General features: G+C 34.9%; 1 protein-coding gene across 1 annotated transcript; it reads left to right on the top strand.

Moving 5' to 3' along the window:
- The first annotated feature begins 6709 nt into the window (after positions 1-6709).
- LOC130956999 (peroxisomal and mitochondrial division factor 1-like) lies at positions 6710-8035 on the top strand. Its single transcript, XM_057883910.1, has 3 exons — positions 6710-6940; positions 7040-7357; positions 7931-8035. The coding sequence occupies exons 1-3, from the start codon at positions 6710-6712 to the stop codon at positions 8033-8035; spliced, it is 654 nt and encodes a 217-aa protein (XP_057739893.1).
- The last annotated feature ends 2257 nt before the right edge of the window (positions 8036-10292 follow it).

Raw genomic sequence — 10292 nt, 5'->3', positions numbered from 1 at the left:
GTTAAATCGGTTGACCCGGTCATATTAAATAATTATATAAAATTTAATTTCTTTTTATAATACAAAATTTTATATTAATTAACTTATTTTAAGATTTTAATAATTTATTAATTAATTACATTAATCAAATATATGTTAAAAAAGTTAATATTAATAAATATATATAATTATCAACAAAAAATATGGTATGCTTAATAAAAATATGTTTGCTTATCTTTTTAATTTAGAGATATTTAACAACATTTAATGTTTATTTTAATAATTATGTAAAATTCAAAAAAATTAATTTAAGTGAGTATATATAAAATAAAAAAATTAATTAAATTAAATATAAAAATTACTCATTAGAATAAAAAGACAAAAAGATAAGGAGATTTTAAATTTTGCATGACTAAAATAATTAATACATGAAGCTATTAATTATAATATGTCTAATAAATTATAATATATTTATAAAAAGGCATCTATAGTATAAAAGAACATCTTAGTCTGGGGGGTTGTAGGGTCTTTCACATTTTGATAGTCCCAGGTTTGAACCTCAATAGTGATGCCAATTTTTTGAAATTAGTACGTGCTGATTTTATCTTGACGTCATCTTGCAAGAAGACCGGTCCGTAGTTCAGGCCAGTTTGATTGGGTCGAAGGTAAGACTGCCGATATCTTGCACTTTTTTCTTAGCCATTTGCAAACACATGTGGTTACTCGAGATGGTATTATCCTTATCTCTGATCGACACGAGTCAATTATCTCAGCTGTATGTCGTAGTAATAGAGCATGATAATATCCAAGAGCTATTCACATGTTTTATGTCAAACACATAGCATCCAACTTCTTAAGGAGGTTTAAGGTGCCGCATATGCAGAAGATGATTATCAACATAGGCTATTCTAGAGCAATGCGTAAATTCAATATATGTTACCAAAGATTATGTGAGTAGGGGGAGGCTTACAAGCAGTGGCTGGACAATATCTCTTGATCGTAGTATACTTTGGCATATAATGGCGGACATTGTTGAGGCCATATGACCACAAACCTAGTAGAGTGCATTAATGGAGTATTGAAAGAGACACGTAATCTTCCCATCACAGCGCTTGTTAAGTACATGTCAACTATTCTCTGAATATGCAACCGAGAAAATTCTGTCAAATTAGCGCGCAGCGAAAAACATCCAAGTTAACTTATTTGATAGGCAGAACGAGATCTTTGAAGTGCATAAGATGCCTAGTGGTTTGGATTTTGCAGTAAACTTGCATCTTCGGCATTGTGATTATGGTGAGTTTTAGGTGAATCAAATTTCTTGTCCCCATGTCTATGCCTGTTGTGCAAACTAGCGCCTAGATTGAAAATAATATTTTGGTCCGTAGTTCATGCCGGTTGATTAGGTCGAGGGTGAGACTACCAATATCTTGCACTTTTTTCTTATCCATTTGCAAACACATGTGGTTAATTAAGATGGTGTTATCCTTATCTCTGATCGACATGAGTCAATTATCTCAGCTGTAGGTCGTAGTAATGGAGCATGATAATATCTAAGAGCTATTCACATGTTTTATGTCATACACATAGCATCCAACTTCTTGAGGAGGTTCAAGGTGCCGCAAATACAGAAGATGATTATCAACATAGGCTATTCTAGAGCAATGCATAAATTCAATATGTGTTACCAGAGATTATGTGAGTAGGGGGAGGTTTACAAGCAGTGGCTGGACAATATCACTCGATCGCAATATGCTTTGGCATGTGATGGCGGACATTGTTGAGGCCATATGACCACCAACCTAGTAGAGTGCATTAATAGAGTATTGAAAGAGACATGCAATCTTCCCATCACAACCCTTGTTAAGTACATGTCCACTATTCTCTGAATATGCAACCAAAAAAATTCTGTCAAATTAGCGCGCATCAAAAAACATCCAAGTTAACTTATTTGATAGGCAGAACGAGATCTTTGAAGTGCACGAGATGCCTAGTGGTTTGGAGTTTACAGTAAACGTGCGTCTTCGGCATTGTGATTGTAATGAGTTTAAGGTGAATCGAATTTCTTGTCCCCATGTCTATGCCTGTTGTGCAAACTAGCGCCTAGATTGAAAACAATATGTGCATGAGGTACACAGGATGGGAAAGATCCGAAAAGTGTATATAACCCAATTCAGGCAACTAAAAAGCCCAACAACATGGCATGTGCATCAAGGACTAAGACTGGTACCCAATCTCCACCTTAAGCAAGTAGCCAAAGGTCATCCTAAGAAAATTCGCTTCTTAATGAGATGGATATTCGTGATCTACATGGTTGTAGGCATTTTAGGCTTTTTGGAGGTAAGGGTTATAGCTGAAGTAGATGTCAGCACCGTGGTGATGCTAGTGCCAGTGGCTCGACTCCAAATTCGTAGTTCTCATATTAGGAGAGTTTGTGAATTAAGTTGTTTCTTGCATTTTGTTTAGTATTATATTCAATTATAGTTTGTCTCTTTTGGATATATTGAGTCATGTTGTGGTTACTTTGCTAAAATTAATTGCGTTGTTCACATTACACATGGAGTTCAAACTAGTACGTCGTCATCCATAAAACAAACCAATGCGTAAAAAATTATATTGCATATGTCCACTAACTCAATTTTATAATAATTCACTTAAACATACATTTCTTCACGATTTGCGCCACTTGAGAACACCCTTTTTGACCCTCTTCTTGATCAATAACGGATTCCATCTAGATCGATTCTTATGGGCCAAGTTGACCCTAAGATCATAACCCTTATCGTGAGCATCTACGCAACAACGAAACATAACAAATACAGTCATGATCAATTCATTTCAATATATTACCAAATCCTAATCAATCATAAATACAATCCTAGTCAACATACAATAATAAGAATCAAATTATCTGAACCATCTTCATCAACCATATCATTACCTGGACTAGACTCATCAACCACATTATCAGCTGTACCAAACTCATCAACTACATCCTTACCTAAATTAGGCTGATCAACCTCATCTATACCTACAAGAGTCTCATAAATAGCATCATCATTCTCCTCTTCGTCACCCTCAGGCATAGGAATACGAGTTGGATTTTGGCGACATCCAATCCCCCTATAGACACTCCTAACTGAAATAACAGAAGTTCTCGATCTAGAGTGTTCAGAATAGGACTGTGGTGGTTGCCTCGAACCCAAAGATATTTGTCCAGGAACAACTTGAGGCACGACACATGTAGATGGTTCTAGGTAAAGAATAAATTATTCACCCATTAAGTCAAGTCAAGACCCTGAACCTAATCAATAATGTGTCTATATTGTTCCTCATTGTGTGCCACTGTGCCTAGTAATTGTGACAATAAATATTGCAGTGCCTATATCGATATGTATTCTTTGCACATGATAAAAGGATGACAATATGACTGTATGAAAGGTTGGGTGGAAGGCTATGCATATTCCTCTGTGTATGGTGGGTATGGTTGTGAGTATGATGATATGTGTGGTTGAGTGAAAGGTTGTGCATAATCTTCTGAATATGATGGGTATGGATATTGTGATGGGTATGAATATAGCTATGGGTATGGTTGTTGGTGTAGGCATGTGTATGGTGGGTATGGATGCGGTGGGTATGCATATGGTTGTGGATATAGTGGTTGTTCTTGCTAAGATGGTTATTTTTGCTAAGGTGGTTATTGTTGTTGAGGTGGTTGCTCTTGCTCGACACGCTCGGAGAGCAGCAGATGATCACCGAAATTGCCAATATACTAGTATATATACTAGTCGAATGGTTGATAGTTGTTGATATGTTGACTTGTCAAGACGCACACAGAACTATTATTCCATTGTGAGATCCATTTGCCATGTTTTACTCCCTAATTCTTATTTTTTAGATGTGTCAGTACTATGTTATGCAACGCTCCAAGTTTCATAGTGTCTACTGGGAGTCTTGATAAAAGTCAAACTGTCTTCTAATCCTATCAATCAGATGTTACCCCACAACCTCAAAGCATATTAGAGGCACAGTTGCATTTCATAGATCTGCACGTCATTGATCTCAAATGGAATAAAATGAAGGGCAATCCGATTGTGACGGTAATAAATATTACAAGCAAACCTAAAATCAGTAAATATATGCTAAAAATTAATAATATTAATTCTATTTTTTCAAAAGTAATTAAAATACAAGAAAAAACCCTAAAAGTATGTACTAACAGTTAATAATAATTCATTTTTATTATTAATTATTTTAAACAAAACTAAAATAAATAAATATATAAATTAAACCTAATTTCTAAAAGATTTTGAGTAAAAATATGTAAACATAAAATAAACTCCAAAAATAAACCCTAATCATTAATAATAATCAAGGTTAATATATTTTAATAAATTTTTAACACTAAACCTAATTCAATAAAATAATATATACTAACCATTAATGATAATACTATTTTTTAACGGTAAAAATAAACTAAACTTAGTTAACAACATATACTAATAATTACTAATACCGTTACTCTTTTAATTAAATATTTAAACTAAAAAATAATTTACTAAAAATGTTAAGTACAATTTTGCTTTCTAAAGTATAGGCTGAAAATTTTTTTTGTCCTCAACTTCTTTTGCATACAAAATTATACTTAAGGTTTAACTTAATTTTAAAATCGTCCTTCGGATCAAAATGCCTTTCTCTACACTAAAATACTCAGTTTTCTTCTCCATTACAGTAGCATCTCTTTTTCTTTTTCTTTTTCTTCATTACAGTATTAGCAGCAACAATAAAATCAAAAACATAGTCAATGTAATAAAAAATAGCAACAGCAGCAACAATTTCAATTAGTAGCAACAGAACAATTTTAACTAGTAGCAACAATAGAAGATAAGAAGAGAAGATAAACTATCACTATCTCTCTCAATCTGAAGAACCAAAAGAGATAGAAATAGAAGCAGAACAATCAACAATAATAGTAAAAATCAGAAGCAGAAGAATGGATCAGTATCAGAAACAGAAGAACAATGGAACCAGAAGAGGAGCGGCAGATCAACCCTCTCTCTCCCTTTAAACTCCGCGCATCCCTCTCTTTCCTCGACAACGGCTCGGCGGTGGCTGAACGGGATGGACGACGGCAGGGCGTGGTGCCAGCGGCGCTGAATATGGTCTCCTTCTCCCTTCCGATCTCTCTCTTCTCCCTTTCTCCTCTCTTACTCTCTGTTTCTCCTTCCCCGCTTGTCTCCCTATCCGTTCTTTTCTTTCTCTTCATTTTTTCCCTTTGTTTCCCTTCTTCCCTTCCCTTTGCCTCCCCCCGTTCTCTTTCTTCCCTCTCCTCCTTCCCCCGATTCTATTTCTCCCTTTGTTGTTTTCTTTTTTTTTTCTATTTTTTTATTTTATAATTTTTTTATTTGGGAGTATTTTGATCATAAATTATAAAACTTAAGTAAAAAAAATAATTTTAAAATTAAGTTAAACTTTGAGGACGATTTTGTATGTAAAAAAAGATTGAGAACGAAAAAAATTTCGATCTATATTTTAGGGACCAAAATCGTACTTAACCCTTACTAAAAATATATCATAAGAATTAATAATAATACTTATGATCTGTTTTTCTTTCTTCCAATAAATTTTGCAAAAACCTAAAGATCAATAAACATATAGTAAAAATTAATAATATTAATTTTTTTCAATAAATAATTAAAATACAATAATAAATCCTAAAAATATGTACTAATAATTAAAAATAATTCAGTTTTATTATTAAATATTTCAAATAAAACTAAAATAAATAAGAATATAAATTAAACCTAAGTTTAAAAAAAATTGAATAAAAATATGTAAAAATAAAAAATGTCTAAAAATAAACCGTAATCAATAATTATTAATAATAATCAAGGCTAATATTTTTTAATAAATTTTTAACACAAAACGTAATTCACTAAAAAATATAAACTAACAACTATTAAATAAATATGTTTTTAAAAATTATTTAAAATAAAACTAAAACAACTAATTAATAATTTAAACTAACAATAATTTACTAACACAAACACTAATACAACTATTACAACTACAACAACAAAGTCATGTTTTTTTTTTAATTAGTCTTTTTCAACTTACAACTAATTTAATTAGCACTAATAAGCAACTATAATATTAAAAAGGGTAAGTACTTTTTTCGTCTCTAAAGTCTGGGGTGAAAATCAAATTCGTGCCTAACTTTTTTTTGTTATTAAAATCATCCTCAACGTTACAAAACGTTATAAAATCGTCCTTTTTTATTTTTTTACCAAATTACCCTTAACAATTAATAAAAATAATATTAAAAAATAAAAACAAAACCCCACCCACCCCCGGAGTCTCTTCATTGTCTTTCCTCTCTATCCCCTTCTTTCTACCATTCTCTTCGAAACCACCTCCCCCCCAACCCCCAATTCTTCTTCTCTCCCTTTCCGTCACCCTACCATCTTCTCTCTTTCCGTCACCCTACCATCTTCACCCTACCGTCGTCGAGCTTCTGATGGTGAGGGCATCTGCTCTTCTCTCTCTCTCTCGATCTGTTCCTATCCTCAGCCACAGCTACGACAGAGTTGGCGCGATAGAGAAGGAGTTGGAGCAGTCGTGCAATGCAACTAAGGCCGCAAGTGCGATCGCTGCGAGGGTGGCAGAGTTGGAGACAGAGTTGGCGAGGCTCCAACATGACTCTATATCAGATATGAGAGTCACCTAAGAGACGATGGCTGAGGCTGCTGAGCTCAGGAAGTTGCTACTGGAGATGGAATCCAAAGTGGAATTGCTAGAGCGAGAAGTTAAATTCTTAAAGAAGGACAAAACTAAGAGTGAAGAGAAAATTAGGGATTTGGAAAAGAAAATTAGAGCTCTGGAGAAAAAAGATGTTGATGAGAGGAACAAGTGGACTAGGGTTGAGGAGGAGTTGTGGGAGAAGATTCAAGAGATGGAAAAGGAGGTTTTGGAATTAGGACAGAAGTCTAAGGAAGTGGAGAGCTTTGTGCATTCAAAGAGATCGGATATGGAGGAGTGGGTTAAGGAGAAATTGAGCTTGTAGGAGGCACTGAAGAAGTCTGAGGAGAGAGAAAAGAGCTTGGAATTGTTTGTTGTTCGGTTGAAGGAAGAAGCAGGGGTGGTTGAGAATGTGATAAGAGGACTGAACCAGAAGGTTGATACTATGAATGGTGGAGTGAATGGAAATGGGGTTATTGCTAGGGTTGAGAAAGGGGTAAAGGGTTTGAATATTCAGTGGCCTGTGGTGGTAGCTGGTTCTACTGTTGTTGCAGCTACTGTTGTGATCTGGTTCTACTTTTGGTTGATCCATGAAAATAATGACAATGATGGTTTCTTATACGACTTAATGTTTATCAAGCCTGTAAATTTTGATTTCTTGTTGAAAAGTTGGAATACTTGTTGGTTGTTAGCACTTTCTTTTAAGGAATTAAAACAGAATTTTGTGTGTTGAGTTTGCTCACTGCTTAACCTTGATGATAAATTTAATTTGATAATCTTGTTATTGATTTACTGCTCAAAATTTTTCTTGATGCTAAATTTTGTGCTTTGGGGGTTTTTCTTTTTCTGTTGTAAATCATTCTAATGAGGGTGAGGGTAAGGGTGAGGGTGAGGAGTATTTTTTTAATTTTTGTTTAAGGATAAAATTGTCCAAAAAATATTATTTATAGACAAAAGGATGATTTTATAACGTTTTGTAACGTTAGAGATGATTTTAATAACAAAAAAAGGTCGGGGACTAATTTAATTTTCACCCCAAATCTTAGGGACGAAAAAAGGACTTAACCCTATTAAAAAATAATAAACTATTTTTTTATACTGCTTTTAGCTTAAAAAAATTAAATAATAACAATAAACTACAACTAAAATACTCACCTGTGTATTTACTATTTAGTAGTGATTGAGTGTAGTGCACAAATCTCTCTCCCTAGTACAGTGTCGCCGTTTTGTTTGTGCTAGTGAGGTTGAGAAGTTAGACTTTGAGAGTAATTTGAAGAGAATATGGGAGAATGGAAGACCGGATTGGAAAAAGAAGAAATGAGGAAGATGGGTTCAGGGGGTTCACTTAGGAGGAGAGAAGTGACGACCACATGCCGTCTATCCACGTCAGCAATGTTTTGTGGTGAACGACAAGGTCGTTCTTTTTTAGGGTTAAGTACTGAAATCGTCCCTAAGGTTTGGGGTGAAAATCAAAATCGTCCCCAACCTTTTTTTTGTTATTAAAATCATCCTCAATGTTACAAAACGTTATAAAATCGTCCTTTTCCACTTCAATTTTTCTTTACCATATTACCCATCATTATTAATAAAAATAATTAAAAATAATATTAAAAAATTAAAACAAACTCCCCCCAACCCCTCTCAACCCTCAGCCCTCCCCCCTCTCGTAACTCCCTCACTCCCTCACCCTACTCCCTCACTCACCCTCCCGTAACCCCCTCAGTCCACTCCCTCACCCCCACCCTTCATCCCTCACCCCTCACCCCATTCCCGACTCCCGTAACTTCCTCACCCCCTCACCCACTCCCTCAACCCCTCACCCCACTCCCTCGCCCTTTTCTCACCACCATCGCCACTGCCACCATAGCCATTCATTACTCATAACAAAACGAATTAACAGCAACATTCACAAAACAAAATAATCAACAAAAAATCACAGCAATTTCAATAAACAATAATTCAATAATCATCAACTACAATTTTAGTTTTCAGATCCAAAAACAGCAAAATAATAGAAATTAAAAAAAATAAAAAATCACAAAAGAAGAAGCATAAACTCAAGCAGAAGCAGAAGTTTAAGCAGAAGCAGAAGTTCAAGCAGAGCAGAAGAAGAAGCAGAGACAGTCACAGAAGAAGAAGCAAAGACAGTCACAGAAGAAGAAGCAGCACCGACGATGTCCCCCTCCCGATGACCACGCGACGGCGGCAGCGGCGGCGGCAAACCCTAGAAACGAATAAGTAGGGTGGTGGCGACGGCGAGATGAAAAATTGAAGTTGAAATTGGGGTTGGAGTTTTAAAGAGAGGGGCATCAGGAAGAGAATGGGGGTTATGGAAGTGGGGTGACGGGAGTGGGGTGAGGGGATTACAAGAGGGTGAGGGGGTGAGGGAGTTACGGGAGTCGGGAGTAGGGTGATGGGTGAGGGGTGAGGGATGAGGGGTGAGGGGGTGAGGGATGAGGGGTGGGGGTAAGGGAGTGGGCTGAGGGGGTTACGGAAGGGTGAGTGAGGGAGTGGGGTGAGGGAGTGAGGGAGTTACGGGAGGGGGGAGGGGTGAGGGTTGAGGGGGGTTGGGGAGGAGTTTGTTTTAATTTTTAATATTATTTTTAATTATTTTTATTAATAATGAAGGGTAATATGGTAAAAAAATAAAATTGAAGTGAAAAATGACGATTTTATAACGTTTTGTAATGTTGAAGATGATTTTAATAACAAAAAAAGGTCGGGGACGATTTTGATTTTCACCCAGACCTTAGGGACGATTTCAGTACTTAACCCTTCTTTTTTCCATCAATGACCACTTCCATAGACTTTAGATATTTTTTTTTTTTTAATTTCAGTGAAATACACTACTACAAATCAAAAATAGATTCTCTTAATTTTTTAATAATTGAGAGAATAAAATAAGATCTCTCATTATTAATTTTATAAGTAAAATAAAAAATATAAAATAAAAATATCAAATAATTGGAGATTATACTTTATTTTCTCAATTAATAAAAAAAATTGAAAGGATCTATTTCTCTAAAAATCTAATATTAAAAAAAATTCTTGATTTCAATTCGAGTCTCAAATTGAATATAAAGAGATATAATCACATTAATAATATAAACACGTTTAGAATAACATGCGTAGTTGGAGTCTATTAAAAATTTCAATTATTCTTCACATACAAGTTATTTTACCATACAAGTCTATACAAGTTATTTTTTCCTAAATCACCCACACGCGTGCGTCTTATGCTCGCACATTTCACATGCCTCTCAATTTAACAGATTTCAATCAACGCACGTACGTTCTTCTTTGTGCCGTTACTGCTCTTCTCTTTCATTATCGTCGTCACCAACACCACCACCTCCACCTCCTCCTCCTCTTCCTCATTCTTTTTTCATAGGAGTTTTTCCTTCTCCTTCCTTTTCCTCCTCCTCCTTTTCTCGTTGTTGAAGATAATGAATAATTCAAGTTCAGATTATCAATTGAACCAAAACAAAATTGATTATTATTTTGAATCCAATTAAGTAGTTGAGGTGTGGTTCGATTCTAATTAATTTTTTCGTTAGTAGTTTATGATTCTGTAGGTG

This window comes from Arachis stenosperma, chromosome 10 (assembly GCF_014773155.1).
Source record: "Arachis stenosperma cultivar V10309 chromosome 10, arast.V10309.gnm1.PFL2, whole genome shotgun sequence".
Classification (NCBI taxonomy): Eukaryota; Viridiplantae; Streptophyta; class Magnoliopsida; order Fabales; family Fabaceae; genus Arachis; species Arachis stenosperma.
Note: the sequence above shows the minus strand (reverse complement) of the source record. Positions and strands in the feature narration are given on the sequence as shown.

What these genes read in the sequence shown, in the direction of transcription:
- LOC130956999 (XM_057883910.1), top strand. Translation starts at nt 6,710, where the DNA reads ATGGCTGAGGCTGCTGAGCTCAGGAAGTTGCTACTGGAGATGGAATCC. An exon ending in TTCAAGAGATGGAAAAGGAG is followed by an intron (nt 6,941 to 7,039) that starts GTTTTGGAATTA and finishes TTGAGCTTGTAG; the next exon opens with GAGGCACTGAAGAAGTCTGA. An exon ending in ACTTAATGTTTATCAAGCCT is followed by an intron (nt 7,358 to 7,930) that starts GTAAATTTTGAT and finishes TCCCTAGTACAG; the next exon opens with TGTCGCCGTTTTGTTTGTGC.